This window comes from Kogia breviceps, chromosome 18 (genome assembly GCF_026419965.1).
Source record: "Kogia breviceps isolate mKogBre1 chromosome 18, mKogBre1 haplotype 1, whole genome shotgun sequence".
Taxonomy (NCBI): Eukaryota; Metazoa; Chordata; class Mammalia; order Artiodactyla; family Physeteridae; genus Kogia; species Kogia breviceps.
In genome coordinates this window covers 41,033,961-41,047,894 of record NC_081327.1, presented here as the reverse complement: position 1 = coordinate 41,047,894, position 13,934 = coordinate 41,033,961, and the positions used below count along the sequence as shown (strand labels likewise).

At 41.9% G+C, this 13,934-nt stretch overlaps 2 protein-coding genes across 5 annotated transcripts in view; both read right to left on the bottom strand.

Annotated features, from left to right (window-relative positions):
- The window catches only part of TANGO6 (transport and golgi organization 6 homolog), a 182,027-nt gene extending 174,845 nt beyond the window's left edge, over positions 1 to 7,182 (bottom strand). Inside the window, exon 1 of the mRNA XM_059044805.2 lies at positions 7,054 to 7,182. Coding sequence (XP_058900788.1) covers positions 7,054 to 7,150 — 97 coding nt within the window. The 5' untranslated portion in view covers positions 7,151 to 7,182. The remainder of the gene's footprint in view (positions 1 to 7,053) is intronic.
- A 4,289-nt stretch (positions 7,183 to 11,471) lies between these two features.
- Positions 11,472 to 13,934, bottom strand: part of CDH1 (cadherin 1) — a 103,685-nt gene continuing 101,222 nt past the window's right edge. For all 4 annotated transcript variants that reach the window (XM_067019804.1, XM_067019805.1, XM_059044813.2 and 1 more), the window contains one exon: positions 11,472 to 13,253. In XM_067019804.1, the coding sequence (XP_066875905.1) occupies positions 13,044 to 13,253 (210 nt within the window). In that variant the 3' untranslated portion in view covers positions 11,472 to 13,043. The remainder of the gene's footprint in view (positions 13,254 to 13,934) is intronic.

The window sequence follows — 13,934 nt, the reverse complement described above, 5'->3', positions numbered from 1 at the left end:
TTCCACATGCTGCGGAACAACTAAGCCCATGCGCCACAGCTACTGAGCCTGTGCTCTAGAGCTGGTGCTCCACAACAAGAGAAGCCACCGCAATGAGAAGCCCTCGCACCGCAACAAAGAGTAGACCCCACTTGCCACAACTAGAAAAAACCCCCGTACAGCAACAAAAACCCAATGCAGCCGAAAATAATAAATAAGTAAATAAATAAATTTTTTTTTTTTAAAGTACTTGGTGTGTTCATTGGCTAAGCACCCCAAGCAATGGACCCACTGAGTCCAGTAAAACTATTTCTTACATTAACAAAAGGCTTAAGACAACCCAAATATCCATTAATAGAGAACTGATGAATAAACAGTAGCATATCCACACAATGGAATACCATGCAGCTGTAAAAGAGAAAGAGGAAGACGTCTGTGTACCACTATGCAGTGATCACTAAGACATACTGAATTTAAAAAGGTGCAGAAGAATGTATACAGTATGATAACTTTTGTGTTACAATGGGAAGGAACATGAAATATATTATTTAGTTTTATTTTTTAAAAAAGCAGTGGAAAAACAAATTAAAAATTAACTAAAATAAGTTGTCTATAGAGAGAGGGAGAGATCAGTGGGGAGGAGACAGGGATGAGTTTTAGAGTTTTCCTTTTGGAGCCCTGTATTTTTTTCATAGTTAAAAAAATTAAATCAAAAAGAAAATTCAAAATACTCCTAAAAATAAAAAACAAATGAACCTAATCTATACTTTATGTCCAAGGCTGCCAAACTACAATCTACAGGTCAAATCAGGCCCACCACCTATTTCTACAAGTAAAGTTTTATTGGAACATAGACATGCTATTTATTTACATATTATCTTTGGCTGCTTTCGAGCTACAACAACAGAGGGAAATAGTTGTGACAGAGACAGTATGGATCACAAAGCCCAAAATATTTACTGCCTGCTTCTTTACAGAAAAAGTGTGCCAACCCCTACTCTAAACCAAGTTAGCAGCACAACCACACAGAGAATCATTTCAAGTGACTTGAAATACAGAACTTTGTACATCCTGAGGACAAACAAAGATCCCTTAGAAACAGCAGGTGTGTTGATGATAGTAATGTAGGATTTGTTATTTTAAAATATTATATGCATGTGTGAATATATTATATATGAATATGTAACTATATATTTGTGTGTATATATATGTGTATATATATATAGTGTATATATATGAAATAAGTAAATAACTACATTAATTTCATTAGGAACCAATATTTTCAGATAAGAGAAAAACATAAAAAGATAAAAATATAAAATATAGTAAGGAAGAATGGCTAGGGCTTCCCTGGTGGCGCAGTGGTTGAGAGTCCACCTGCCGATGCAGGGGACGCGGGTTCATGCCCTGGTCCAGGAGGATCCCACGTGCCACGGAGCGGCTGTGGCCGCTGAGCCTGCACGTCCGGAGCCTGTGCTCCGCAGCAGGAGAGGCCACAGCGGTGAGAGGCCTGTGTACCACCAAAAAAAAAAAAAAAAAAAAGAATGGCTAGGTGGACAAATACATGTTAAAGAATCTAAGTCATGGTATACAAATTTTCAAGGTAAAATTCCTTCAACTTTTCTATAAGCTTAAAATTTTTCATAACGTTAGGAAAAATTTAAACTATAATATTTCATTTTAATTGGGAATATCCGTACAAACTCTCGATTTTGTTTTTTGTCTTCTGAAAATCCACATATTTCCTAGTTACAATCATTGAAAAAGTCTGGAAGTAATGACACTTCAGTGGCAATAAATGTCACTAGTGTCTATTGTGTGGTCTCTAAATATCACTTTTTCTTAAAGAGATTTGTTTTCAAGAATGCAGCAAGAAATGAATAAGATGAGTCTTAGATATCTTATGCCTGAAAGCAAAGCAGTCAAAGACTACTAGGGTTACTAGGGTCACATCAGAGTCCAACAGCCAACTTGAATGGGTCCCACAGGCCACAAATGGAACAGAGTATCAAGAGTAATGAGTACAGGACTTCCCTGGTGGCGCAGTGGTTGAGAACCCGCCTGCCAATGCAGGGGACACGGGTTCAAGCCTTGGTCTAGGAAGATCCCACATGCTGCGACTAAGCCCGTGTGCCACAACTACTGAGCCTGGGCTCTAGAGCCCGCGCACCTACAGCCTGAGCTCCACAACAAGAGAACCTACTGCAATAAGAAGCCCTCACACCACAACGAAGAGTAGACCCCACTCACCACAACTGGAGAAAGCCTGCGCGCAGCAACAAAGACCAACGTGGCCATAAATAAATAAATAAATAATTTTTTAAAATAATGAGTACAATAACTGAAACATGTATATACAAAAATCTATTCATAATAAAACAAAACAAAAAAATCACTCCATTGGCTACCTTTGGAGACTGCTGAGACACTAATGCATTATTCTGAAAATTGAACAATAAAAGAACAGAATGAACCTAACTTTATTAAAATATATACGTGTGTGCATGTGTACACATATAGAAAAAGACTTCAAAAGCTATACTTCAAAGTATTAACAGTGATAATCTCTGGATGGTAGGGTTTTGGGTGATTTTTCTTTTTTGCTTTATTATGTTAAAAAATTCTTTCCACAGTGACTATGTATTGTTTCTGTACTAAAAACATATTTTAAGGTTATAAAACAGTATGCAGTATATGAGGTCATTTTTATAAACAAAAAATATATATAATCCCCAAAATGTAATCTCTGGATAGTGGGATTAAGGTCATTTAAATTTTCTTCTTTTAGTTTCTCTAATATTTTTTAAAGCTTTACTATAAGGAATATTAACTACCTCTATGAAAAGAAAAACGAATACCACTTTTTTTTTCAACATAGTGAGAATCAGAAGAGTAAGATTTTTCCAATATTTCTCTAGGACTGCTCAGGGCAACTGTTCTGACCCACTGGCAACAGTATCTGGTTTGTTTGGGTAATATATACCTAAAAAGAAAATGAGTGTTTTCATAGCTTGTTGCCACTAACCATTAAGATGCCACTAAACAATCTCTAAGTGACCTCCTGTGACTTCATAAGATCTTGGAACCCAAACATGGGACAAAAAGAAAGTGACTTAAAACAAAAGCGATTAACTGTTTTCCAAGAGCCCCTTAATAAAGTAGTCTCCTCTGCCCTCTACTGGTGACAAAAAGAAAATCTACTTGAAAATAAATAAGGCGTTCTCTGAGACCAGCAGTTCTCAAAGTGTGGTATAGGGTCTCAGGTTTTGAAGCCCTTCCCAAGATTCTCTCAGAAAGTCTACAAGGTCAAAACTATTTTCATATTAATACTAAGACATTATTTGCCTTTTACGCTCTCGTTCTCTCTTGAGTGTACCAAGTCTGAAAAGTTCACTGATATGAGTTCACATTCCATACTATAATAATTAACCTTTTAAGAAATTACCTCTTGTTGAGTTTTAAAGAGGAATACACACAATTATCTGAAAAGATGATGGAAAAAGCCTCCCTTTCCAACTACATACCTATGTGAGTACAGATTTTCTTCATCTTTTTCAGTCAAAACAATCTGTCATGACAGATTGAACATAGAAGCAAATACAAAAATCCAGCTCTCTTCTAATAAGACAGACATTAAGGAGATTTGCAAAAATGTAAAACAATGCCACTCAAATGTAAAACAATGTCACTCTTCCTGCTAAGTTATTTTATTTTGAAAAATACATTTTTCATTAAAAATGTCATTATGTTAACATGTAACAGGTTACTGTTATATTTAAATAAAGTTAAAAGGTTTCTCTTGAAGTCTTAATTTCTAATACAGTAAATACTGATACACATAACCCACATAAAAGCACTTTTAAGTCCTCAACACTTTTTAAGAGTGTTAGAGTGCTCAAACCAAAAAGTTTGAGATCTGAGGCCTTAAAACAATGTTTTCCAAATTACAGTCATATAGCACTTCCACGATTTTTGCCATTTATCTGAGTACCAGCTGTATTATTAGCTTGTGTATTTCTTCAAATTAAATCATTTTTTTAAACTTAAATTAGTAATAGTATACTATCCTAAGGGCTTTGTGTATTTAATTCAATCCTCACACCAACTCTGTGAGGTATGGAGTATTATATTATTATTCTTGTTTCCAGATGAGGAGACTAAGGTTAAGCTATTTGCCCCAGAGCATATTCAACTCTGGCAAGCTGGCTCCAGAACCCAAGCTCTTGATCACTACTCGATGCTTTTCAGCCTCAAAATATTTCTCAACATACTGCCTAAAACCATCCGTATCACACTTTGGGAAATGCTGCCCTCATAAACAGTATTATTTATTCTTCCCAATCACCAATGTAAATGTCTATGCTTTGTGACATTTGAAAGCAGACTTCTTAATCTGTGCAGTAGTTTTTATTAAGTTCAAAGTACAAAGCAATAGGGAGTGCAAAAATAAGGGTGATACAGCTTCATTATTTACAAATCACCAAAATTTCCAGCCCCCCACCACCACATAATTCAAATTTAATGACAGAGTTCAACAAATATATATTTAGTGTGTAAAGTTATTTTTTAGGAAAACCACTGCTGAGATGACCTCAAGCAAAACTTCACCAGAACTGAAAAACCCCTTTCAAATTCTGCTTAACACACTTCCTAATAATGGAGGTGAAGATGTGATTCTTATTTGCCCCATAACTGAGTACAGAAATGGAAGGCAGGGGAAGAGAAAACACTTAATGCTGTAGAACTTTTGATGGATCAAAAGGGAAAGACTAGGGCTTCCCTGGTGGCGCAGTGGTTGAGAGTCCGCCTGCCGATGCAGGGGACACAGGTTCGTGCCCCGGTCCGGGAAGATCCCACATGCCGCGGAGCGGCTGGGCCCTTGAGCCATGGCCGCTGACCCCGTGGGTCTGAAGCCTGTGTTCCGCAACAGGAGAGACCACAACAGTGAGAGGCCCGCGTACCGCAAAAAAATTTTTTTTAAAAAAGGGAAAGACGGTTTCTTCCCACCTAGACTGAAGTCTTTTTTCTCTTGTAGCCTTCCCCAGCCCCATCCCTAGATAACTCCTTCTCTATCCAATTGCTACCTGTACCATCCATTCACCAATAGTATTATCCTGCCATATTGAATATCTTTGGTCTATATATGGAGTACCATGTCCCCAAACAAACAAGATGCTTGAAAGCACAAGTTGTTAAATAATATTTCTATCTCCAAAAGCACTGAGGATAGAATACTACATACAGTTGACTCTCAGTAAATATTACCTCAAAGGTAGTCAAAGGCAGATGAAAAGATGTTTAATCGAGCTGGATATAATTTCAGCAAATACTTTAATCTTGTCTCAACATCCTCTGTCCATTGGGAACATGTGAATACTTATTATGCACAGGTATTTTTAAAATTCCCTTAGCTGATATGATAAAATAGCAGAAATATTCACACAATATATAATAGCCTGTCTGTGCAATATAATATCATTTTACCAAGTTACTTATTCTTTTTCAAATAGGAATGCTTGAATTCTCCTAAGCTAAATGAGTACATGTATGGAACTCCACCACATACTCTTTGAGAGTTAAAGAGGGTCTTCCAAAAATGAAGTGTATATGCTTTGTGACAGATGATTACTTCCAGACTTTTTAACTTATTTATTCCTGTTCTCAATCATGTTCTAGACAGTTTCAATTGCTGGACAAGTAACCTCTCCATTAGCAAGTTAAAATTGTATTTTGCACAATTTCAATTGTACTTTAATTCTTCATTGGGGCAAAGTAGTATAGTTACCATACTGCAGTTGAAGGTGTCTGAATTCAAATCCAAACTCTACCACTTAAGACTGGCATTGTGCAATTTCTAATGTACCTGAGCCTTGGTTCCTTCATCTGTAAAATGGAATAGAAGTAATACCTATCTCATGGGATTGTTGTGAGGAAAAAAAGATACATACATAAACAGCACACTATAGGGACTGATACTTAGCAGGCACTCAATTCCTATTATTAATAATTTTTTTTTTTTTGCCTGCACCTCGCGGATTGTGCGACCTTAGTTCCCCCACCAGGGATTGAACTCGGGCCCTCTGCAGTGAGAGCGCTGAGTCCTAACCACTGGACTGCCAGGAAATTCCTCATTAATAACTTCTTTTCACTTGCCGCAAGTATGACATACTGTTTCGGGAGTTTTCGCAGTTTGGGGGGCAGGGGGGGAAATCTCAAAATCTGAAACTGGGAACATCACCTTCATGTACCTTATCTTGCTCATGCTACAAACCCCTTCCTCCAAATTATACGCTCTAATTTATAAGTAGGGCCCTATTTCTTGCGTATCTTTCTCAAAGCTTCAGATAACATCAGAGGCTCCATACTGAATAATCTGCCTTGGTCTGAGAAGGGGGTTCGGCAGACCTTGGTTCCAGGTTCGTGTTCTGCCTCTAATTTCACCATGTGATCTTGGTCAGGTTAATCTCTTCGGTGAGCCGTGGGCGTCCTCAGCTGTAAAAGGAGATGCGAGGCTACACCACTCCCAAGGTCCCTTCTAATTCTAAATTGGGAAGATCTTATCAACTCACCAGGAAAGATTAAAAGTGACTGTAAATCCCTAAATCCTCGCCCCAAAACGCAGCTCAAACGTCACTGCTTCCTTTTTCTGGACTCCTTGGCACTTTGTACAAATCTCCAGTGTCCACATCTGACCCTGCGCCCTCAAGAGGCTGGGCCCTCTCTGAGGCTGTGTCTGCAGTCCCCTTACAGGGCTGCAGCAGGGACGGCTGAAATCACGCACCCGAGGTGCTTAACACAGCGCCTGGCCCAAGGTAAGCGCTCGAGATATTGTACTTGGTTAGTATCAGTATTCAACGGATCCCAGCCCTCCCTGAACCTCGGTTTCCTCAAGGGTAAAAGGAGTCTGGACAGACCCTGCCCAAAGCCCCCAGGTGCGGGGCTGGGCGGCCTCAGGGCCAGAGGGGTCCCGGGGAGGGCCTGAGGGGCGCACGCCGCGGGAAGAAGGGCAGCCCTGGAAGACCGCTGGCCCTGAGAGTCCCGGGTGCAGCCAGGCGCCGAGATCCGTCCTCTCACCTCCCGGGCTCAGCAGCAGCTTCAACGCCTCCAAAATCCGCTCCAGAGCACACGTTTCCAGAACCCCGGTGCCCGCGGCCTGCCGGAGGGCCGCCATGACTGGAGTGGGACGCGCCACATGCGACCTGCGCAGGCGCCTCAGCGGACCGGCGTCGCCGCCACGTTGAGCGTGGCCGAAGCCCGTGGGGCGGGGCCCGCGGCGTGGGGCGGGGTCGACTTGGTTGGGACTGCGACCTTCACGAAGAAATCTTTTCTCAGGCCACCTGTACTCCCCGGGGGCGGGGGAAGTAAACATAGCTAACACAACTTACCTACATGCACGATTTCAGAAGCTCAACATGTTTAACCTCTATATAAAGAAAAAGGATGAGAGAAGTAGTTTAATTATGACATAATATGAATTTCAGTATGAAAATATTTGAGTACCGGAACACTGAAGGTCATAGTGAAACAATCAGTTGTTGCACTTTCTTATAATGAAGTTTAGGTATGTAAAACAATATTCAACCGTTGAATTTCTTCATTAGTGATATTTAAAAATAAGTACTAAACATCCATTGTGAATAGCTACAAATATTGTTATTGATGATATGATTTCTTAAATGGACTCAGTTCCCAATAAAAGCTCGATCTTTGCCCTATTTACAGGCATTCCTGGAAAATTCAATGTCTATTAAAATCGTGCTCCATCAAAATTGAGTTAATATGTAAGACAGAATGCTTTGGAGATTTATATCATCGAAACAGGTTTTCACCTACATGAATCCTGGTGGGACATTCAAAAGTCATGTTGTCTGAAAGGCATGCTGCAAATCCAGGACAATGCTTCTGAGAGCAAGACTTTAGCACTCCTGCCTCTCCCTTCACTCAGTCAGTAATTTCTCCTATCATTGTCACAACCAGCTCCAATACCCACCTCGTGAAACTGCTCACAAGAGGCTGTCCTGCATCTCCTTGAGATCCCCTGAGCTAACCTGAGTTCATGACTGATGCCTGCTCTTCAGCAGTTAGCTGCTGGAAGTCTTGGGAAATGGGATGCGCTCCATATGCAAGACCATGCCACTGGGGGAGGAAATTGTTCATTCAACTCTTCTCAGTGAGTCAGGCCCCCTCCAGGTCACTCCCATTTTTCTGGGGTCCAGCCCTAGGCCATCAGCCATTTCCTACTCTCTAGAATGAGAAGATAACAGAACCATTTTCACTAGGCTAGCTTAGGGAGTGATACTGCTCTCAAGTATTTAGCAATGTCTGCAACAGAGGAGATGCTTAATAAATTTTACCTGGATCTTCCTCCCCATCTATTCCTCAAATAAAACCTGCCAAAATATCTATAAATTGGAGGAACATTGTGGTGTTTGTTTTTGTTTTTTTTTTTTTGCGGTACGAGGGCCTCTCACTGTCGTGGCCTCTCCCATTGCGGGGCACAGGCTCCGGACACGCAGGCTCAGCGGCCATGGCTCACGGGCCCAGCCGCTCCGCGGCATGTGGGATCTTCCCGGACCGGGGCACGAACCCGTGTCCTCTGCATCAGCAGGTGGACTCTCAACCACAGCACCTCCAGGGAAGCCCTGGAGGAACATTTTTGAAGGGGAAATAAACGACCTACAAAATTTCCTAGCACTCTTTTCATTATATCCCACCCTAGGTTTTGTCAATATAGACAGTTTTTCTTCAATAATGTGTGGACACAAGTTCATTTTGGGGAAAAAAATTTTTAAGGTCATTTCAAGGTGTTAAACATTTAGTAAAATGGGTGTAGGGCATCGTGTGGGAAAGGCCCTCCCCTAATTTTTGTGGGCATTAGTGAAAAATACAAATGGAGGCCCTCATACCGTGTCTAAATATTTCAAAGTATAAATCAAACCAGTAGACAATATTTTATTAAAATATTTTCTATCCCCCTACCTTGAAAAATACACCAGGTTTGAATTGAGTGTTCTCAGACTTCACCTCAGAGCTCCATACTGGACAAGGCTATATGGGAAGAGCCAGCCGCCCACCTCCGGCCTGACCCCTTTTTATTCTCACTAGCATCTCCATCCTGCACACACACATGCAGACACCCCAGCCTGGATGTGCACATCCAAGCTCTGTTCACACACCTCCAAGAAACTACCACTTGGCCTCCCTAGGGCTAGGAGCGCACACACAGGGATCATGGTGCACCTTCCAGAGGGCAGACCAAGTGAAGAGGCCCACAGAGCCCTGGAAGCAGACTCAGGGGTGGCTGGGCAGGAAATCTGAGGGTCCCAGAACCTGGAGGGGTTGTGGGAGGAGGGTGAGGTTTGGGAGTGAACAAGCCTGGCCATGGGGAGGGGCATGGTGGAGGAGGCCAGGTAGAGCATGGACCCAGGGCTGGGGCCTTCCCAACCCAAGCCTAAGGGCAGTACTGATGTGGGATTTCCACAAGTTTAAGAGGGTTCCCAGAGCTGAGACTCCTTTATACCAAAGCATTATGGCACCAGATTTTATCTTTCAGGCCCCATAGCCCAGATACCACAAAATGATGTGCATAATCTTAAAAGCAAAGTCATGAAGATCCTATAAAATTTTTTACAGCAAGAAAATACATCCCACATGGAACACTGGGTACATTTTAATCCGTGTAATGGGATGTTAGAGGAGTGCCATGGGCCTATAAGGTTGTAATTAGGTCCTGCGTCTAAAAAAGAGGAAGCGTTCTCAGGCTTCTCCAGGCCTAAATAATTATTCAAATGGGCTTTTAAGTACCCTATGTCCCAAGAGTCCAGTATTTACACTCACAGAATTTTAGTTTGTAGGAATTGAATGCTGGTAGCCCCTTCCTCAGTTTGCTCTGGGCAGCTTTGTTAAAACACAGAAGTACAGCTTGGAGACCCCCTGGTAATATGCTCTTAAACATCCATCACAACCGATACCCTCAAGAGCTACATGGAGAGGGCGCTGCTTCTCTGCAATGAACCACATGGGGTTGTTCAAGACGCACAAAGAAGTCTGTATTGGTGTGAAACATGTTTAGTTGATTTGAAGTTAGCCAAGGGACCCAACCTTGTCAGGAACTTTAGGGTCAGCAGCCGAACAAGCGATTTAAGCAGGCTGGGGGCTGTCTGCCTCAACCCGGACCTAACAAGCCTAAAGCATCCAATAGTTACCAATGGCTGTTTTTATAGAAACAGAATTCCCATCAAAGACTCCAGCAATTGAAGGTTCTTACAGGTTCTTATCTTCTAAACTCACATGTGATTACTGGAGTGGTTGCATTCCATTTTCCATAATTGACCCCCACGTTCTTTATGATATTGCATATACACATAATGGAATATTATTCAGCCATTTGAAACATGAAGCTCTGGGCTTCCCTGGTGGTGCAGTAGTTGGGAATCCGCCTGCCAATGCAGGGGACACGGGTTCGAGCCCTGGTCTGGGAGGATCCCACATGCCACGGAACAACTAAGCCCGTGCGCCACAGCTGCAACTTTGAAGACATTATGCTAGGTGAAATAAGCCAAATTTAAAAGGACAAATATTAAATGATTCCACTCATTTGTTTGGGATGATGAAAAACTTCTGGAAATAGAGGTGATGGTTATTATACAACATTTTGAAGGTACTTAATACCACTGAATCGTACACTTAAAAGTGTTTAAATTGGTAAAATGTTATATTTCACTACAATTTTTAAATCTACCAAAAATAGTCATACCCCTCCAGCAAAGGAAAGTTGCAAGCCCATACCAAGATTTCTCAACAGCAGCACTGTTGATATTTTGCACCTGATAATTCTTTGTGGAGGGAGGCTGTCCTGTGTGTTGTAGGATGTTTAGCAGCATCCCTGACCTGGACTTGATGCTGGTAACACCTCGCCAGTCATGACAACCGAAAGTATCTCCAGAAATTGCCAGCGTCCCCTGGAGGAGGGGGCCACAATCTTCCCCAGTGGAGAAGCACTGCCCTATACTAACTTTGCTGACCTACAATGTTATTTGAAGCCCTGCTTCTTACTATCCCTCGGCACAACCCACAGTAGCCTCCTGACAAGGAGATTTTATTGGTTTCACTACATGCCACATGGATGGATATCCTTCAAATAAAGTGACCTTAGGTGCTCAGCTTCCCCGCTATTCTGCCCCTTCTTTCTCCATGGTTTTTTTTTTTTTTTTTTTTTTTTGGTATGCGGGCCTCTCACTGTTGTGGCCTCTCCCGTTGCGGAGCACAGGCTTCGGACGCACAGGCTCAGCGGCCATGGCTCACGGGCCCAGCCGCTCCATGGCATGTGGGATCTTCCCGGACCAGGGCACGAACCCGTGTCCCCTGCATCGGCAGGCAGATTCTCAACCACTGTGCCACCAGGGAAGCCCATCTTTCTCCATGTTTTGAATAAGCTCACCTAACCATTTGTCTGTCTGGCCTGGAATTGTGTAATCAAATAAAACAAGTTTGACAATGGTGTAACAAAATTCTTTAATAAAATTTATAAAAATGAATATTTAAGAATAATTTTTTCCACCTTGAATTGTTTTCCTTTTCCCAAAGAAAAAACAAAATTATCAGCACCCACACACATATACACTCAAAACTACAGTGACATTCTCTACACAGAACTACATTAGAGTTTAAATTGCTGAAAAATCAAGACAGTTCTAAGAAGTGGTTGCAGGGACGGGTTTTTCTTCCAAAAACAGATGATAGATAGGGAAGCAATTTAGATAAAGTTCCGGTCTATGGTTGTCAAAAGTTTCTTAAAGGTTGCATTTCAACTAACAAAGGATCCAAATTAAGGTTCTCCCTACCGTCACCTCCCTTTGCTAACACCCTTTCAAGGAGTGTTTTCTTCCTGCTCCTAAGGAAAAATAAATTTGGATTTTTAAAACATTCTGAAGTTTTCATGCACAGTTGGAATTTGGGGCAAATGTGTCCAGACCAGCCAGCATTTTCTATAGACATCAACAAAAGCAGGCACTGGGGATTCTGTGCTTTGGGTACAAACCACGGTACAAGGATCCTGGCAGGAAATGCATGTTGAGATTCCTCTACTCTTTCAGAATTTTCAGGGCTGGAAGTAGAGCCACCTCAACAGTCTTCAGCCTCAGTTGGCTCAATTCCCAGGCTCAGTGACAATCTCCCCTGCCATCTCCACGGCCACGTTTCACATTTCCCCTCTGCTGTGATGAGCCAGCTTCTGTCTTTGGCTGCAGCACTTCAGGCACTATTCTGAGTCCTGGAATATATCACTCTTTTGTTTTAGGGATAAATGAACATTAAAAGTTCAGTGGCACCTGAAAACTCACCACCTTTTCTGGTCCAGGCTCCCTGTTTAGAACCAAAGCACCCCATAACGACATTCACATAACAAACATTCTTACTCAGAACAAGTAAACTGGATAGATGACCATTTCAAGTTACGTACTCAGGAGATGGAAAAGGGAAACCGTTAAAAGTTCTTAAGAGTACACAATACCCATTCAGCATATGGCCAGACTCAGACATAGCCTCTTTCCCTAAAAGAGCCCAGTAATTCCTGCATCAGAGGAATGTAATAGAATTCGGAGGGAGTAAGAATGGATATTAGAACATGGGACACCAGTGCAGTGACAGGAGGGAAAAAAGCACACAATTAATTTCTTTATATCTACAATAGGGAAATTGACCCCTTACCTTCCTTTTAAAAATGAGACAAAGCCCTTAAGGAGATCTGCCAGTTGCCAGCAGAACCTTCTGAGGCTGTAGCTACCCTTTTGAAAATATTAAAATTTGGGGGTCTTTTGGACATCGTCATCATGTAAGAGTGATGAAAGGGAAAAAAAGATTCATGGAATAAGTCAAAATCGTTCTAACACACAGATTAGATCTATAAAGTGGAAATCATAACTATCCTATCATTGATCACGGGTCTCTTCTCCAGAAACGCATCTCAAGTGAAGGGAGCTGGAAAACCACCAGGACTATTATCCCCGCATTTCCCATCACATGAGTGTACGGACCCATCTGTCTCCCCATGGGTCTTGAGTCCCCTAGTCGTCCTCGCCGCCTCCATACATGTCTGCCAACTTCTTGAAGCGATTGCCCCATTCGTTCAGGTAGTCATAGTCCTGGTCTTGGTCTGACTCCGAGGAGTTCAGGGAGCTCAGACTAGCAGCTTCAGAACCGCTTCCTTCATAATCAAACACCAGCAAAGAGTCATAGGGTGGGGCCGTGGGGTCACTATCAGCTGCCTTCAGGTTCTAAAGAAGGAAGACAATAGGATCTTTCATTGCGAGGAATCACACACCTGTCATCTTAGGCAAGATGCCTCCTTTTGGTGCGTAAAGCCAAGTGTTACCGCACAACAATGAGACCATCCTGCAGAACGCCAGGAGCACTGAACACCAACAAGGTAAATGTAATACAAACTGGAACGGAAGGTGGACACGATATGCTGTTAAGGAAAAGAGAAAGTATGCAGAACGTTTTCCCCCTAAACGAAACTGGTAAATTATATGTAGGCAGGGGACCAATCAGGATGGACAGAGACTAAAAACAATGAGGACAGTCACACCAGGCTACACAGCCTGCATTTCAGCCCGAGAAGATCTGAAAGGATGAATGCCAAACTGCTAAATTAACTTTGGTGATTATGGTCAGGGGAACTGAGGGAGGACTTGCACACTTTTTCTTTATATACATTTTCATAATTTATATTTTTTAAATAGCAAACATTTTATTTTTGTAATTAAGAAATAGCTATAATCAGATATGATGATACACAAATGAATGTGAATGGAGGAAAATACCTGAATCCAGATGTATCTAAAAGGGATGGTTGAAAGTGGCCCTTCCTGTTCTCAGTTTTCTCTAAGATCCAGTGCCTAGAATGTATCTGGCTTGATCACTTTCAACACTCCTGTGCTTTTTATAGCCCTTGG